Consider the following 16,311-nt stretch of genomic DNA (forward strand, 5'->3'; position numbering starts at 1 on the left):
GTCTTCCAGGAGCCAGCACTTTCCCCTGCCAGGTGCTTCCAGGACTCGGCAGTTTACCGCGGCAGGTGCTTCCAGGACCCGGCGTTTCTCCCGGGCCAAGCCCCTTTAGGGCGGCGGCCCCGCCCCGTGCACCTGCCCGGGGGGCGGGGAGCACGGACCAGGTAGCGCAGGTGGCCCCGCCCCACCCGGACGCACCTGCGGCCCCGCAGCCGCTGTGGAGCCGCTGGGAGGGGACGTGGCGGGGGTCCCGCTGCTGAGCCCCCTCTGCTGGAAGCGGCTCTGGGGGTCCCAGTGCCGAGCTCCTGCTCCAGGGACGGGGGGTCCGGTGGTTCCGGGGTCGGGGTGCGGCGCCCCCTCTGCGGTAAGGGGGTCTGGGGGTCCCGGTGGGAAGTTCTCACCTCAGGGGAGGGGGTCCAGGGATCCCGGTGGTCCCGGCGCGGAGCCCCCCACCCGCGGTAAGGGGGTCTGGAGGTGCCGGTGTGTGCCCACCCCTCACGACAAGGGAGACAGGAGGTTCCCGGTGAGGACCCCCGGCCCAGGGCAGGGGGAGCAGGGTGGTCCTGCCGAGGGGCCCTCCTGGGGGTGGGCGCTCGGGGGTCCCGGTGAAGAGTCCCCTCCGTGGAAGGGGGTGCAGGTGGTCCTGGGCTGGAGCCCCCCGTGGCGGAGGGGTCCGGATGGAGCCCCCGGAGCAGCCCAGCGGCTCCAGGGGCTGTGGCAGCTCCGGGAGGGGCAGGGGGGATCCGGCCCCCGTTACCCCAGCGGGGCACACCAGGGTCCCCGGCGGGGCGGAGACCCTCACCCCCCATCCCCCCATGGGGGATGGACCCCCTGGGCTCACCCCGAGGGGTGAGGGGGGAGCCCGACAGGATCCAGCTCCCCGTGAGCTCCCACCCCTCGCAGTCCCCAGCACATCCAGCTCCTCCCGCTGGAGCTGAACCCCACCGGGAGCGGCACCGCCGCCCCTCCCTGCGCCCCCCTCCCCGCTCTTGGCTCTTCCCGGTCCCTGCCCCTCCCGGTGTCTTCGTGGCTCGCTGCCACGTGGAGCCGGTGGCCACCCCGCCCGCGGCAGTGCCGGTGTCAATCACTTGGATTTTATTTATTTTCCTTTTTTTTTCCTCCACGGCTGTATCTCTGTTTCCGCCTCCTCCCACCATCCCTCCCTCCCGCATCCCGGGGGATGCTCCTCGAGTTCCCACCGAACCCTTTTCCCCTTTTTCTGACCCCAGGAGGCTCCCCTGGCTCATTTTGGTGTTGTTTTCCCCAGAGTGCAGGGCCAGCCCCGTCTCAACCCGGGATTTTCGGGATTTTCGGGAGGGGACGGAGCAGAATCCACCCGGGAGTTTGCAGGGCAGGCGGCAGGCAGAGAGCTCAGGTGCACCAGGAGCTGACGCTGGAGCTCTGTCCCAAATCTTGCAGGGGGCAGGGGATATTTTTATTTGTATTTGGCTTTTTGGCCTTTTTGGGGAAGGGATCGAGGAGGGGGTTGGGTCTCCCCGGGAGCGGCAGCTCTTGAGCCCCCCCGCGGAGTGTCCCTCTGGGGTTAATTAGCACCGACACCTAACGAGCTTCGTTAGCAGCGTGGCAGGAAGGAAGCTCCGAGGGTTGTGGGGTTGATGGAAACGGGGTTTGTTTTTCCCAAAATCCGCTGGTTTCCCCCCTCTCCTTGCACAGCAGCGCCGCGCAATGAAAACCTCGGGGGCTACATCGCTGAGCTTGGGGCAGGGATTGCGAGGGAATGGCAGGAAACACGAGGGGATTGAGGGGGTTTTGCCCCGATTTTGCTTTTCCGGGCTGGATGGAGCCCGCCGGCCTTGGCAGTGAAGCGTGGTCCAGCTTTGATCCCGCGGCGCTCAAAGCGGGGACCCCCGGGACCCTCCTCCTCCTCCTCCTCCCCAGCCCAAACCTCCTCGCCCTTGAAGTTGTGGCAGGTGCCCTTCCCCGCCCCATTTCCAAGAGAATGAAAAGAAAAGGGGAAAGAGGGAATCAAGGGAAGCGGGGGGGGACCCCGAAGCGGAGGAGGAGGAGATGGCGGTGAATGGATCCCGCCGGGCTCGTCCATGCTCCGGCGGCCGCGGCTCACAAAGAGGAGCCGCGGGAAGTTTTGGGGGCGGTGGGGAAGCTCCGAGCCCCCGACGGATCCCGGGGCAGGTTCGGGAGCTGGCGCCGAGCTCCCGGCGGCCGCGGCACCGGACACGGCACCGGACACCGAACCTGCAGCTCCAGCTCAGCCGAACCCGGAGCACTGCGGTCTGTTCCAGTTTTCCTTCTCAGGCAGGGAAATGCCCGGGAAAAGGCGCTTTTTTTTTTTTTTTTTCCCGGCTGCCAAAAATATTTTGGCAACTTTTTGGCTCGATTTAAACTCGGGTGGGGAGAGGCTGCAGCCTCCGGAGCAATCTCAGAAGAAACTTTTGGGGGGTCCCGTGTGTGTTGGGGGGGGTGGTAACACATCCTCCGGCATTTGTTAACCCGCGCTTTTCCTGGCGTTTTGATTTTGGGATGGATTAAGGGGCTGGAAGGGCTGGGGGGGATGAATTTTATAGGTGTTGCTTGTGCCAAACTTTAAATATTATTTTGAATATAGTATAATATAATATAGTATAATATAATATAGTATAATATAATATAGTATAATATAATATAGTATAATATAATATTTATATGTTTATATACACTTTTATATATTGCTAATATTCTATTGCTATATTAATATATTACTAACATTGTATTGCAATATTGCTATGTTAATATGTTCCTAATATTACTTTACTATGTCAGTATATTAATATATTCTATAGCTGTTGTATTATTACGTTATTATTAGTTATTAATCTGGTCTAGTGGGAGGTTCCCTGCCCGTGGCACGGGATTGGACTGGATGATCTTTGAGGTCCTTAACAAAAATTATTGCATGACTTGATTATATTTATAATTTTATAATTATATTAATATATTCCAGTTTAGGTACAATATAATTTATTTTAAACGTATTGTATCTGCAGGACAATATTTCTATTTTGACATCAAGGGGGTGCACCCGGGGCTCATCCAGCCCGGGAATTAACCGCGGGTGTTTCTCCTTCCCGCAGGTCACCGGAGCACAGCAGGACACCGTGATGCACCCTGAGCCCCCGCACCCCTGAATCGCCCGGAGAACCCTCCCCAAACCCCCCAAAATGAGGCTGTTCCGCCGCCGCTACAGCCCCTTGAAGGTGGCCTTGGCCGGCGCCGTGTTCGTCCTGTTCCTCTTCATCCTGCAGAGGGACGCGGGCAGCAGGGAGCCGGGCGAGGAGCCGTGGCTGCGGAACATCGTGCAGGGCCGGGGGCAGGTGCTGGGGCTGATGCTGGGCGCCGTGCGGGACCTGCGGGATTCGATGCCGCGCCTGCAGATCGGGGCCCCGGAGCCGCCGCCGGAGCCGCTGCCCAGCGCCCGCTCCTGCCTGCCCGGCGCCTACACCGCGGCCGAGCTGCGGCCGCTGATGGAGAGGCCCCCGCAGGACCCCGCCAGCCCCGGCGCCGACGGAAAGGCCTTCAAGAAGGAGCGCTGGACGCCCGAGGAGATGAAGGAGAAGGAGCGGGGCTATGAGAAGCATTGCTTCAACGCCTTCGCCAGCGACCGCATCTCCCTGCAGCGAGCGCTGGGCCCCGACAGCCGCCCCCCGGAGTGAGAGCCCAGAACCCACCGGGGCCCTTAAAAACGGCCACTGATTCCCTTAAAAAACGGCAACCTATTCCCCTAAAAACGGCCCCTGATTCCCTTAAAAAACAGCCACAGATTCCCTCAAAACTGGCCACTGATTCCCTTAAAAAACTGGCCACTGATTCCCTTAAAAACGGCCCCTGATTCCCTTAAAAAACGGCCACCGATTCCCTTAAAATCCAGCTACTTATTCCCTTAAAAGCGGCCACTGATTCCCTCAAAACTGGCCACTCACTCCCTTAAATTTCAGAGGAAATCAAAGCAGATTGGGGCCAGGACGTCACCCAGCACTGACAAGGGATAGAAAAAAAATTAAGAGCTGAAAAAAATGAATTTATTTATTAATATTTCTCCCTAATTTTGGCCCGTCGGGGGCGGGTTTGATAGCAACAGGCTCTTTGTGTCTCCCTGTACCTGCTCGGTGGCTCCGGCCCCTCCCCGCCTTTCCCTCCCTCCTTTATTCCAGCGGCTCCAGCGGTCAGACTTTTTCTTTTCTCAGCCGAGTGGAACAGCCCCGGACCCCGCTGGGCTGAGGGGGAGGGAAACGGGGAAACTCCAGAGATTTCCCCGCCTGCCCTTGGCCGGGGGCTGCCGGATTAAAGCGGGGCCCCCCCGGCCCTGCCCTGCCTGCGCGGGGGGGGGTGGGATGGGGGAGACACGGAGGGAATTCGGGATGGAAAAAGCCTTGAAAGGGATGGAGGAATCCAGCCCCCCGCGCCGGCAGGCGATTATCCGTGCTTAGCAGGTGTGGCAGTGACAAAGGGGGGACACGGAGGCCGGGAACGGGACTCACTCAACCAAAATCAATGGGAATCAAAGCAGGGATGAGTCTGGAGGGGCCAGAGCCGCTCCCCCGCTGCGGGGTTTGGGGGGGTGGATATGGGGGGTCACTCCAGTCGTGCCTCCCCCTTCATCCCCCCCTCAATTCTGTCCCCAAGGTGCATTGACCAGAAGTTCAAGCGCTGCCCTCCCCTCCCCACCACCAGCGTGGTCATCGTGTTCCACAACGAGGCCTGGTCCACCCTGCTCCGGACAGTCTACAGCGTCCTGCACTCGTCTCCGGCCCGGCTGCTCCGGGAGGTCATCCTGGTGGACGATGCCAGCACGGACGGTGGGTGGGGGACACGGAGGGATGCAGGGACCAGAGGGATGCAGGAGCTCTGGTGGAGAGCAGGAGCCAGAGGGACGCAGGGTCAGAGGGATGTGGATGCCAGGGGGAGGTGGGACAAGCTGTGGTGGGATGTGGGAGCGAGAGGGATGCAGGAGCCACAGGGAGCTGTGAGGGAGTGGGGAGGGGATTCGGGGGCTAGAGGGAGGCAGGATCCACAGCAGGATGTGGGATCAGGAGGATGCAGGATCCAGGGCAGGATGTGGGATCAGGAGGATGCAGGATCCACAGTGGGATGTGGGATCAGGAGGATGCAGGATCCACAGTGGGATGTGGGATCAGGAGGATGCAGGATCCATGTTGGGATGTGGGATCAGGAGGATGCAGGATCCATGTTGGGATGTGGGATCAGGAGGATGCAGGATCCACAGTGGGATGTGGGATCAGGAGGATGCAGGATCCACAGTGGGATGTGGGATCAGGAGGATGCAGGATCCACAGTGGGATGTGGGATCAGGAGGATGCAGGATCCATGTTGGGATGTGGGATCAGGAGGATGCAGGATCCACGGCGGGATGTGGGATCAGGAGGATGCAGGATCCAGGGCAGGATGTTGGATCAGGATGCAGGTTCCCTGGCAGGATCAGGGGATGCCAGGCGCCTTTCCAAGGCTGGAAGCAGCAGCTCTGAGCCTCCCGGGAAGCGGCTGGTGCCTCCCAGCACCCCAGGATCCCCCACAGCCGCGCCCCTTTCACACCCACCCCGCAGCACCCCCGGGATTTTCCCTTCCCCAGCACCGCTGTTAACCCAGCCCTGGGGACAAACAGGGTGCCCTGCAAACCTCCACCTTTCAGCCAGCTGCAACCCTGGTTAATTAGCACCCAGAGCTAATTAACACGAGGTTGAGCGTTGTGGCGCTGGAGGAGCGGACTCTGCCCTTGTCCCAGATCAGTTCTCCCTTTCCACCCACGGGCTCCCCAGGAGCAGGAACCTCGCCGTGCCCCAGGGCTTCACTGCCCCAGAACTCGACTCCCGCTGTGGCTGGACATGGGCTGGACTCGGGTCCCCTTCCCAGGACGCTTTTCTGGGGGTCACAGCTCTCACTTGGCCATTCCCAGCTCCTGGTTTGGCTGCACCTGCTGAGAAATCCCGCGTTCCTCTGGTGACCCTGTGTCCGCTGTCCCTTCCCTCAGTAACAATTTGGTCCTGGTGACACTTGGAGGAGGATGTGACCTCCTCACCCTGCCGGCCTCCAGTCCCTCTCCAGAGAGGGGTTAGACAGGAGGGGGCTTCGAATCTTATAAAACTCATTTTCTTTAGCCAAAAATACACTCGGGTTTGGGGCAAAGGCTCAGTGTCCCTAAACCCAAACCCAACTGCGGGATGGGGATGGGGATGGGGATGGGGATGGGGATGGGATGGGATGGGATGGGATGGGATGGGATGGGATGGGATGGGATGGGATGGGATGGGATGGGATGGGATGGGATGGGATGGGATGGGATGGGATGGGATGGGATGGGATGGGATGGGGATGGGATGGGATGGGATGGTGCAGGATGGTGCGGGAGAGGAAGGTGTGGGAAGGGAAGGTGCGGGGAGGGAAGGGGAGGGAAGGGGGCTGCAGGATGGGATGCAGGGACCTCCACCTGCCCCTCTGATGGATCGGGATGCTCTCCCCGCCCGCAGAGTACCTGAAGGAGGAGCTGGATCGCTACGTGGAGCAGCTGCAGATTGTGCGCGTGGTGCGGCAGCGGGAGCGCAAGGGGCTGATCACGGCGCGGCTGCTGGGGGCCAGCGTGGCCAGCGGGGAGGTGCTGACCTTCCTGGATGCCCACTGTGAGTGCCCACCCACCCTGCAACCCCTGTGTGTGCCCCCGGGCGCTGCGAGTGGTGCTGCCCCGCTCCAACCCCTCCCCGTGTGCCAGGCGAGTGCTTCCACGGCTGGCTGGAGCCGCTGCTGTCCCGCATCGCCGAGGAGCCCACGGCCGTGGTGAGCCCCGACATCGCCACCATCGACCTCAACACCTTCGAGTTCTCCAAGCCCGTGCAGAACGGGAAGCAGCACAGCCGGGGCAACTTCGACTGGAGCCTGACGTTCGGCTGGGAGGTCATTCCCGCGCGGGAGAGGCAGCGCAGGAAGGATGAGACCTTCCCCATCAAGTAAGCCCAGCACGGGGCTCTTTATCCAGCCGGGTTTGATGCTTTTTTGCTTTTTTCCTTGGGTTTGGTCCCTCCCGGTGGGCGGTGCTGTGTCGCTGTTAGCCTCGCTCAAGTAACACATGGAGAGTGGGAATTTGGGAGATCAGCAATCAGCAGAGGAGGATTTTTGCCCTTTGTTTATTATTTCCTGTTATATACATTTAGAAAGGTGACCATGGATTGGAGGGTGGCATTCCCACCTCTCAACCACACCGGTCAAAGGGACTGTCACACAACCTCTCCTTTCTTCGGAGAGGAATGTAAAAACAATGATAATATTTACACTTCCCAATCTCCTGTTTGCATGAGGAGAGCGTGAGAAGGTGCACGCTTCTACTTTAATATGAACGCTCAGCAAGCTGGGAAATCTCCTGGTGACAGTGCTGCCCCTTCCCGCGGGGTTCTCCCCCGGGATCTCGGGGACTTCGTGCCCGGCCATGGTCAGAGCTCTGGGGGTGGTGGAGGACAAACCTCACCCGGGGCTTGGGGAACGCGGGGCCACAACAGATCTTGGAGTCACCTCCGGCCACCTCTGTCTCCGGCAGAGCGGCCCATTAAGGATTTAATTGTTGTCTGTGTTTAATTGCTGTCTGTACCTCCTCCCTCTCGGATGCCCACAGAATCACAGAATAATGAGGTTGGAAGAGACCTCTAAGATCATCAAGTCCACCCTATGCCTTAACACCTCAACTAGACTATAGCACTCAGTGCCATGTCCAGTCTTTTTTTAAACACATCCAGAGATGGTGACATCTCTGTTCCCCCTGCACAGAACAAGTCACCCGCGGGCCAGGCTGCATCAAAATCCCTCTTTTTATCTCTCAGTTTTACACGCAGAGAGAGCCTGAGCGGCTTTCCCACCTCTCGCTGGTGTCCCGGGATAAGCCGGGTGCTCCCACCGGGAGACACCGGACACCCCTGCCGCGGGGCTGGCTTTGTGCTCGGGTCACCTGGGAGACGCTCCCGTCCCCATAAAGGCCCCTTTCACCTCCAGCCGGGCCCTTGGCTCCGGCGCTGCCTCGTCTCCAGCGGCTCAGAGAATCCTTGGGGTTTATTATTTTTCCTGAATGAAAGTGAGGTTCTGTTCCAACCTCGGATAGAAAAGATTAGGGAAGTGGGAGGAGGGATCGGGCCACCGAGCTCCAGCCTCCCTCTCTTTTTGGCAATGGGTTTTGGTAACAAAATCCTCTTTTCGCTTTGAATCCAGCCAGCAGCGAGGTCCCTCCGTGTCATGCTGTCACCTCTGTCCCCTCCCGGCAGCCAGGCCCGGCCTGTCCACCAAAGCCACCACAGCTGGATGCAGACAGACTCTGATTTTGGGGCTGTGATGTCCCAAAACTCAGATTTCTGCTCTTTTTATTTGTGTTTCCCCCCTTCTTTGCCCCCTGCAGGTCCCCGACCTTCGCAGGCGGCCTCTTTGCCATCTCCAGGTCCTACTTCGAGCACATTGGCTCCTACGACGACCAGATGGAGATCTGGGGGGGTGAGAACGTGGAAATGTCCTTCAGGGTAAGGACAGGGGGCGTCACCTTCAAAGGGCACCTCCAGAGAGCTCCCCCGTGGGGGGCCCGGGGGCTGGACCCCCCCACCTCAGGTGTGTCCTCCCCGCAGGTGTGGCAGTGCGGGGGCCAGGTGGAGATCATCCCCTGCTCCGTGGTGGGCCACGTGTTCCGCTCCAAGAGCCCGCACACCTTCCCCAAGGGCACGCAGGTGATCTCCCGGAACCAGGTGCGCCTGGCCGAGGTGTGGATGGACGAGTACAAGGAGATCTTCTACCGCCGGAACCAGCAGGCGTCCCAGATGGCCCGAGAGGTACCGCCCACACCGGGGGCTGCTGCTCCCACCGTGGGGCTGGGCCTGCTGGGAGCTCCGCCTGGGAAACCACACCCAGGGGGACAGGAGTACCTAAACTCCTTTTGTTTTTCTTTCTTTCCCTCCCCAGAATATTTCCTAGTAGGAAAATATCGGGGTTTGTGAATTTTAGTTTTGTTTGTTTGTTTTTGGAGTGGTTTGTTGTTTTTTTTTTTTTAACACCAAAAGTTCGTGCCAAAATATCTCTGAGCTCTTGGTGGAGCCTGTGGGTACCTGCCAGGTGAACCCTCAGTAATTGTCTCGGTGCTGGTCACACCATGAGAGATGATGACAAAGCCGGGGTGACTCCCAGCTCCAAGCCCCAGCTCAGAAAGGTTTTTTGGGGATTTTCCCTACAGTTTTCTGAAGTGAAATTTTCATTTTCTCCCACGATTTGGTCGATAGAAGACGTTTGGTGACATCACAGAGCGGCGCAGGCTGCGGGAGCGGCTGCACTGCAGGAACTTCACGTGGTACCTGCAGAACGTCTACCCCGAGATGTTCGTGCCCGACCTGACCCCGCTGTTCTACGGAGCGGTGAGTGTGGGGCACCAGCGGGGCTGGGCCCTGGGGGTGGCAGAGGGGACAGGCCCAAGGTTGGGCTTGGGGGTTTGAATTAAACCTGGGGGGAGGGGGGTTGGTGCTGCCACATCTGTCACGGGTCACTGCGCCTGTCACTGCGTCTGTCACCGTGTCTGTGACCGGTCACTGCGTTTGTCTGTCGCCTCATCTGTCACCGTGTCTGTCACCGCTCACTGTGTCGGTCTGTCACCTCATCTGTCACCTCATCTGTCCCCGGCTGGCGGGGCTGGTTTGGGCTCCAGCTCAGCTGGAATCCAGCAGAGCCGATTTGGGGCGAGTTCCAGAGTAAGGAACCCCCAGCGATGCGGATTTGGGTTAAACTCAGGGCAGGAGCTGAAAATTTCCTTGAGCCCCAAACACCGTCCTGGCACAGGGGGGGCTGGGAAAACTGAGCTGGGTATGGGGTGCAGAGCTCCAGCTCCATCCCAGAGGAATCTGGGGACGGGTGGGGTGCAGGACCCCATCTCCAGCCACCCATCCACAGGGAATGGAGACAGGCAGGATGTGGAGGGCTGGCTGTGACCCTGAGGGAGCTGGGGACAGCAGGACACGGAGCTGTGGCTGCATCCCCGAGGAGCTGAGGACAGGCAGCACGAGGGGCTCCAGCTCCAGCCCTAAGGACAGAGCTGCCAGAAAAGCCCTTTCCCTCAAACTGGGTGTTGGATCCCGTCTGCCCCTCCTCAGCAGGGGCGATGTGACAGCAGCTGGCACGGCCAGGTGACAGCCCAGCGACAGCCGGGTGACACCTGGGCATGGTGCTGGGTGCTGGCTCCCACCCAGCTTTTAACTCACCTTTATTTCCTGAAACCTCCGCCCGGGCGCTCCTCGTGTCCTGGAAAGGACGCGGCACCCGGACTCGGTGCTCGGGATCGTGTTTGCACAGCGATCACCCAGAGCCCTGCACAGCCAGACCCGAGCCGGGTCCTACCCCGGCTCCTCTGAGCCCTTCTTTCCTCCGCTCTCCCCATCTTTTTCCTCACTCCTGCCCCTTTTCCCCCTGCCCTGTCTTTTTTCCCCCCTCTCCTCCCCTCCTCACCCCCACTCCCCTCGCCTTTCCCTGCCCTTCTTCCCCCATTTCTTTTTCCCCCTCTTTTCCCCCTCCTTTCTCTCCCTCACTTTTCCCCGCCCTTCTTTCCCCATTTCTTTTTGTCCCCTCTTTTCCCCCTCCTTTCTCCCCCTCGCCTTTCCCTGTCCTTTTCCCCCCACCTCTTTTCCCCTCTCTTTCCTTCTCCTTTCTCTCTCTTTTCCCTGCCCTTTCCCCCCATTTCTTTTCTCACCCCCTTTTCCCCTCTCCTTTCTCTCCCTAGTTTTTCCCCCCACCCCTTTTCCCCCATTTCTTTTCCCCCCTCTTTCCCTCTCCTTTCTCTCCCTTCCCTTTCCCCGCCCCTTTCCCCCCATCTCTTTTCTCCCCCTTTTCCCCTCTCCTTTCTCTCCCTCGTTTTTTCCCCCCGCTCTTTTCCCCACCACCTCTTCTCCCCTCCCAACACCTCTCTTCCCCCCACTCCACAGATCAAAAACGAGGGCACCAAGAGCTGCCTGGACGTCGGGGAGAACAACCACGGTGGGAAACCTCTCATCATGTACCCCTGCCACGGGCTGGGGGGCAACCAGGTGGGACCCCCAAACCGCCCCCATCATTTTCCCCGGTTCCCCCCGGGGCTCAGCTCCGGCGGTGACGGCCCCGCTGCCTCTTCCCGCAGTACTTCGAGTACACGAGCCAGCGGGAGCTGCGCCACAACATCGGCAAGGAGCTGTGCCTGCGGGCGGGCGCGGGCGCGGCCGAGCTGGGCGAGTGCCAGTTCCGAGGGAAGCCCGGCCGGGTGCCCGCCAGCGAGGAGTGGGACCTGGCGCAGGTGAGGAGCCCCCCCCGTGCCGGGAATCGCCCCCCGGGCACGGCGGCACCGTGCCCGTGCTTCCCGTGGGTCACACCCGGTGTTCACCCCGTGGATCGCTCGGGGGTTGTTTTCCCAGCAGAACCGGCTGATCAAGAACTTGGCCTCGGGGCTGTGTCTGACGGCGCGGGGGAAGCACCCGGCGCTGGTTCCCTGCGACCTCACGGACCCGCACCAGCTCTGGGCCTTCACCTAAAAGCGAGCGGAGCCCCCGGCCGGCCCCGGCCGCGCTCAGGAAACCAGGACCAAAAAACCAAAAAAACTTCCTTGTTCGCTTTAATTTAAGAAGTGAAAGCCTGCAATATGCTGCATTTCGTGGTTGCCTTGAACTGAATCCCGTGCCTTTGGGGGCCGGGCTCTGCCGGGGGCACCCCACGCACCCCAAAACGCAGCGGCCGCGGCGGGGCCGCTCCCGCCGATGCCCCTCGGAAGCCGCTGCTCGTCCTCCCCGTCCCGGCCCAGCAAGAGACTCTGCAGTTCGTACCGGGCATTAAAACCGTGGATGCGCCTCCCCAGGTGTGGGATCCGGGCGGGAAACGGGGCGAGGAGGAGGATGGTGACCGCGGGGCTCCTCCCGCCGAGAGGCGAGCGTGGCTTGCGGTGGCCCCTGGCGGGCGGTGCGGGAAGTTGGGATCTGTGCCTTAGGAATCACGCTGGATTTGGAGGGAGGACGAAGCTAAATCTTTGTTTTTACTGTTGTTATTATTAAATGATGATGCTGCCCGGGTGCCATTCTGCCTGCGCTGAGCAGGAGTTTTGTCTGGGTGGCATCATAGAATCCTTCCGAAGAGGAGCCCGGGTGCCACAACTCCTCTGTTCCGGATTTTTCGTCTATCCCAACTCCTGTAGCTGCCACTTTTGTTGCCATTTCATTTATAGTGGGGTGGAAATCCTCCTGGACACGACAGGAGCGGGGAGAACCTGTCCTAGACAAACAACCTCAAATAAAGAGATGATTTATTTTACACTAATCCTGTCTCCAGTCCTTCTGAGCTACCCCAATTCCTCTCACTTCATATCCTTCCCACTTCTTGTTCTAGAAACTCTCCATTTCAGCTCAAAATGAGCTGGCAGCTCTTTGTGCCACGGCTGGGGATCAGCTGTGGGTTGGGGTGTCCCCATGTGGATGTAGCCCTCGCTGCTGTCCCTCCCCGTGTGCCCTTGGTGCTGACAGGACAAACACGGGATTATTTGGACACTGTGTTCCTGTCAAATCTCGTGTTTCCCTTGCAGATAAGAGCACAAGTGCAGCAGGTGCTTTCATTGCCTTCATTTCTGTTGACCTGGCTGACCCCACCAGCCCCGGGATCCCAAACGCTGTTTTGCCACTGCCCGTGGCCTCCAGGGCCAAGGCTCCCCCAAAACAGCCTCAGTTTCCAGTTCAAGGGGTAAAAATGACAGAGTTCTAGCCCAAACTCCAGGGTTTATTTCAAAGCATGTCTCTGCTGTGTTTAGCCCCAAACTCGGGCCCGGGGAGGCCGAGCCCCAGCCCTGCTCCAGCCTGGCCGTGCCGGGGCTTGGGCAGGGGGTGAGGCTCGTGCCCTCTTTGTGCCTCCATTTCCCCGTTCCCCCGGCGCCCACGCGGCTCCATTCAGGCGCTGCATCGACCCCCGGGAACCGCCCCACAAACCGAGGCCACGGGGAGCTGCAGCCGAGGCCAACCCGGGCCCAGCCCGGGACAAACCCGTGCCACCGCTCTGGGACACGGGGACAGGAGGCGGCAGCGCCTCGCTGGCAGCCGGAGCCGAGGGGCGCTCGGGGTGTCCGTGGGGCGGCCCGGCCCGGGCGCCGTGTGTGCTTTGGCACGGGGGCCAAGGCCGCTCGCTGCGGCCGCGGCACCTGCGGCCCTTCCCGCGCCTCCTCCCGCGGCCCCGTTAAAGCTCCCGCGGGGCCGCGCCTCGGCCCCACCGCGGACACCGCGCTCCCCAGCCATGCTGCACCTCGTGCTCCTCGCCGCCCTCGCCCTGTGCGGTGAGTCCCGCCCGGAGCCCTCGGCCCCGGCGCCCCCCGGAACGCCCCCCCCGGGCCGGCCCCGCGCCGGGGGCTCACGCCGTCCCCGTGTCCCCAGGGCGCTGCTCCGAGCTCGATGTGGATCAGATGCAGCGGGTGGTCGGCGGCACCGAGGCGCGCTCGCACGCCTGGCCCTACCAGGTGGGTCCCGCCGCCGTCCCGCGCCGCGGCCCGGGGCTCTCCCGGCGCCGCCGCCCCGCGCTCAGCCCCGGCCCGTGTCTCGCCCCCCGCCCAGGTCTCCCTGCAGTATTACTCCGGCGGCGGCTGGCACCACACCTGCGGGGGCTCCCTCATCCAGAGGAACTGGGTGATGACCGCCGCCCACTGCGTCAACAAGTGAGCGCCGCGCCCGGCCCTCCTTCCCCTCGCCGCAGCTCCTTTCCCCAAAACCCTTTCCCAACACAAATCCTGCCTGCCCCGAGCCGCGGAGCGGCCGCCCTCGGGCGCCTTTGGGGCTCCTCAGGCCGAAAGCTCCGCGCCGCTGCTCCGGGAGCGTCCCGGGCCCGCTGTGCCCCTCGCGGCTCAGCCGCGCTCGCAGCGAGCGGCGCTCGGCGCTGAGGGAGGCTCTTTGCCCCTTGCCGCCAGTAACATGAACTACCGTGTGGTGGCCGGCGAGCACAACCTCAACAGGAACGAGGGCAGCGAGCAGATCTTCAGCGTCAGCAAGATCATCGTGCACCCCTACTGGAACAGCAACAACGTGGCCGCAGGGTAAGGCCCGCGGGACGGGGCGCCTGGGGGAGCCCGGCCGGGATTTGGGGGGTCCCGGTAACATCGTCTCCCTCCCTGCGGCAGCTACGACATCGCCCTGTTCCGCCTGAGCACCTACGCCACCCTGAACAGCGCCGTGCAGCTGGCCGTGCTGCCCCAGGAGGGCACCATCCTGCCCAACAACTACCCCTGCTACATCACGGGCTGGGGCCTGACCCGCAGTGAGTCCCGGGCTCCCCCCGCCCCGAACTGCCCCGGCCGCGGGCAGCGCCGCCGGCCGCGGCAGCGCTCCGAGCCCCGGCCGGGCCCGGGCAGCTCCGCTCGGGGCTCGGCTCGGGGCACGCAGGTGCCCGGCGCCGGCCGGGGCCGTGCCGAGCTTTGGGAGGACGGGCGGGCCGGGAGGGGCCGGGCGGGGGCCGCGGGCTCTGCTCGGGCCGGGCCGTGGCGGCGCCCGGCGGCTCCGGGCGGGCGCTGAGCGGCGCCGGCTCCGTGCAGGCAACGGGCAGCTGTCCAGCGTGCTGCTGCAGGCCTACCTGCCCGTCGTGGACTACCAGACCTGCTCCAGCCCGTCCTACTGGGGCTCCACCGTCAAGAACACCATGGTGTGCGCCGGCGGCGACGGCGTGCGCTCCGGCTGCCAGGTGCGCCCGCCGCCCCCGCGCCGCCCCCGCCGCCCCCGCGCCGCCCCCGCCGCCCCCGCCGCGCCCCCCGCGGCCCCGGCTCACGCCGCTCCTCGCTCCGCAGGGCGATTCCGGCGGGCCCCTGCACTGCGCTGTCAACGGCCAGTACCAGGTGCACGGCGTCACCAGCTTCGTGTCCAGCCAGGGCTGCAACGTGGCCCGCAAACCCACCGTGTTCACCCGCGTCTCCGCCTACGTCTCCTGGATCAACAGCGTAAGGCGCCCGCGCCGGGCCGGCCCCGGCCCCGCCGCTCTCGGGCCCCGCCGCGCCCGCCGCGGCCCCCGCGCTCAGCCCGGCCCTCTCTCCCTTCCAGGTCGTCGCCCAGAACTGAGCGCAGCGGGACCAGCGCTCGCTGCCCCTCGCCCCTCGACATCCCCCGCCTCCCCCGCGCCCAGCCCCGGCCCTCTCGCACCCGAGCCGCCCTCAATAAAATCTCTCCTCCCGTCTCTGCGCCTCCGTGCTGCCTTGTGCCGCGCCCGCCCGCCCTTCCTCCTCCGGCCCCGCATCCTCCTCCCCTCCTGGCCCCCGCACCGGCCCTTCCCCGCCTCCTCCTCTTCCTCCTCGCTCCCCGCGGAACAGTCCGGGGAGCAGGGCTGGCTCCGAGCTGTCGGGGCAGCCCCGACGTCCGCGGGATGCTGGACAGGGGGAAACGCTGCCAATGCCCGCTGGGGCAGCGGGGCTGTGCCCGGCACTGCCGGCGCCACTCCAGGGCCGTGCCCGGCTCTGCCCCGCCCGTCAGGGAAACACGGAGGGGCTGCAGCGTGTCCGGAGAAGGGAACAGAGCTGGGCAAGGGGCTGGGGCAGCTGAGGGAGCTGCAAAGGGCTCAGCCTGGAGAAGAGGAGGCTCAGGGGAACCTTCTGGCTCTGCACAACTCCTGACAGGAGGGGACAGCCAGGGGAGGTCGGGCTGTGCCCTCAGGAACAGGAACAGGAGGAGAGGGAAGAGTCTCAGGCCGTGCCAGGGCAGGCTCAGGTTGGAAATCAGGAGGGATTTTCCCATGGAAGGGTGGTTGGCCATCGGCAGGGGCTGCCCGGGGGGGTTTGGAGTCCCCATCCCTGGAGGTGTCCAAGGAATCCTGGACGTGGCACTCAGTGCTCTGGGCTGGGGACAGGGTGGGCATCGGGCACAGCTGGGACTCACCGATGGTCTGGGAGGGCTTTTCCCACCTCAGGGATTCTGGAATTCTGTGCTTGGTGAGCCGAGGAGCAGCGCTGGTGCAGCAGCTCAGTTTGTGGCTGAGATGAAGGTGGAGCTGTGAGGGGCCCAAGAGGCTGTGGGGAGACAGAGGGGAAGAGAGAGAGAGAGCGCCGAGGGCAGCCTTGACCTTGGCATGCTGCAGAGGTGTTAATTAATTATCCAAGAGAGGGAACAGCCTGGCCCCAGCTGTGGGTGGGATACAGAGTGAGGGAGCTGGGAGGGGCCCAGCTGGAGTCTGGGGGCCGCGCTGTGAGGAGGGGACAGGAGGTGGGGCAGGGGACAGAGGAGGTGACTGCTGTACCAGGGACAGACAGACAGGGACAGGCGGCCGTGCCAGGGACAGACAGGAGCGAGCTGGAACAGCAGCTGAAGAAGGAGA

The 16,311-nt window shown here is 62.7% G+C and overlaps 2 protein-coding genes across 4 annotated transcripts; both read left to right on the plus strand.

Annotated features, from left to right (window-relative positions):
• The first annotated feature begins 170 nt into the window (after nt 1-170).
• GALNT6 (polypeptide N-acetylgalactosaminyltransferase 6) lies at nt 171-12,303 on the plus strand. 2 transcript variants are annotated; one of them, XM_063425047.1, is made up of 11 exons: nt 171-361; nt 3,087-3,661; nt 4,636-4,808; nt 6,495-6,644; nt 6,734-6,968; nt 8,399-8,516; nt 8,619-8,819; nt 9,264-9,395; nt 10,950-11,051; nt 11,141-11,293; nt 11,412-12,303. In XM_063425047.1, the coding sequence occupies exons 2-11, from the start codon at nt 3,174-3,176 to the stop codon at nt 11,526-11,528; spliced, it is 1,869 nt and encodes a 622-aa protein (XP_063281117.1). In that variant the 5' UTR covers nt 171-361; nt 3,087-3,173; the 3' UTR covers nt 11,529-12,303. The 2 variants fall into 2 exon arrangements, with proteins under 2 accessions (XP_063281117.1, XP_063281118.1); XM_063425048.1 differs by having other exon boundaries at nt 173-361; nt 11,415-12,303.
• A 141-nt stretch (nt 12,304-12,444) lies between these two features.
• LOC134565462 (chymotrypsin-like elastase family member 1) lies at nt 12,445-15,178 on the plus strand. 2 transcript variants are annotated; one of them, XM_063425050.1, is made up of 8 exons: nt 12,445-13,303; nt 13,401-13,483; nt 13,578-13,678; nt 13,928-14,053; nt 14,138-14,274; nt 14,549-14,694; nt 14,798-14,947; nt 15,048-15,178. In XM_063425050.1, the coding sequence occupies exons 1-8, from the start codon at nt 13,264-13,266 to the stop codon at nt 15,063-15,065; spliced, it is 801 nt and encodes a 266-aa protein (XP_063281120.1). In that variant the 5' UTR covers nt 12,445-13,263; the 3' UTR covers nt 15,066-15,178. The 2 variants fall into 2 exon arrangements, with proteins under 2 accessions (XP_063281120.1, XP_063281119.1); XM_063425049.1 differs by lacking the exon at nt 12,445-13,303 and having other exon boundaries at nt 13,340-13,678.
• Nucleotides 15,179-16,311: the final 1,133 nt, after the last annotated feature.

The sequence above is a fragment of the Prinia subflava genome, unplaced genomic scaffold (genome assembly GCF_021018805.1).
Source record: "Prinia subflava isolate CZ2003 ecotype Zambia unplaced genomic scaffold, Cam_Psub_1.2 scaffold_52_NEW, whole genome shotgun sequence".
In the NCBI taxonomy this organism is placed as follows: domain Eukaryota; kingdom Metazoa; phylum Chordata; class Aves; order Passeriformes; family Cisticolidae; genus Prinia; species Prinia subflava.

What these genes read in the sequence shown, in the direction of transcription:
- GALNT6 (XM_063425047.1), top strand. Translation starts at nt 3,174, where the DNA reads ATGAGGCTGTTCCGCCGCCGCTACAGCCCCTTGAAGGTGGCCTTGGCC. An exon ending in ACGTGGAAATGTCCTTCAGG is followed by an intron (nt 8,517 to 8,618) that starts GTAAGGACAGGG and finishes TCCTCCCCGCAG; the next exon opens with GTGTGGCAGTGCGGGGGCCA. An exon ending in CCCCGCTGTTCTACGGAGCG is followed by an intron (nt 9,396 to 10,949) that starts GTGAGTGTGGGG and finishes CCCACTCCACAG; the next exon opens with ATCAAAAACGAGGGCACCAA.
- LOC134565462 (XM_063425049.1), top strand. Translation starts at nt 13,419, where the DNA reads ATGTGGATCAGATGCAGCGGGTGGTCGGCGGCACCGAGGCGCGCTCGC. An exon ending in GCCGCCCACTGCGTCAACAA is followed by an intron (nt 13,679 to 13,927) that starts GTGAGCGCCGCG and finishes CCTTGCCGCCAG; the next exon opens with TAACATGAACTACCGTGTGG. An exon ending in GCGTGCGCTCCGGCTGCCAG is followed by an intron (nt 14,695 to 14,797) that starts GTGCGCCCGCCG and finishes CTCGCTCCGCAG; the next exon opens with GGCGATTCCGGCGGGCCCCT.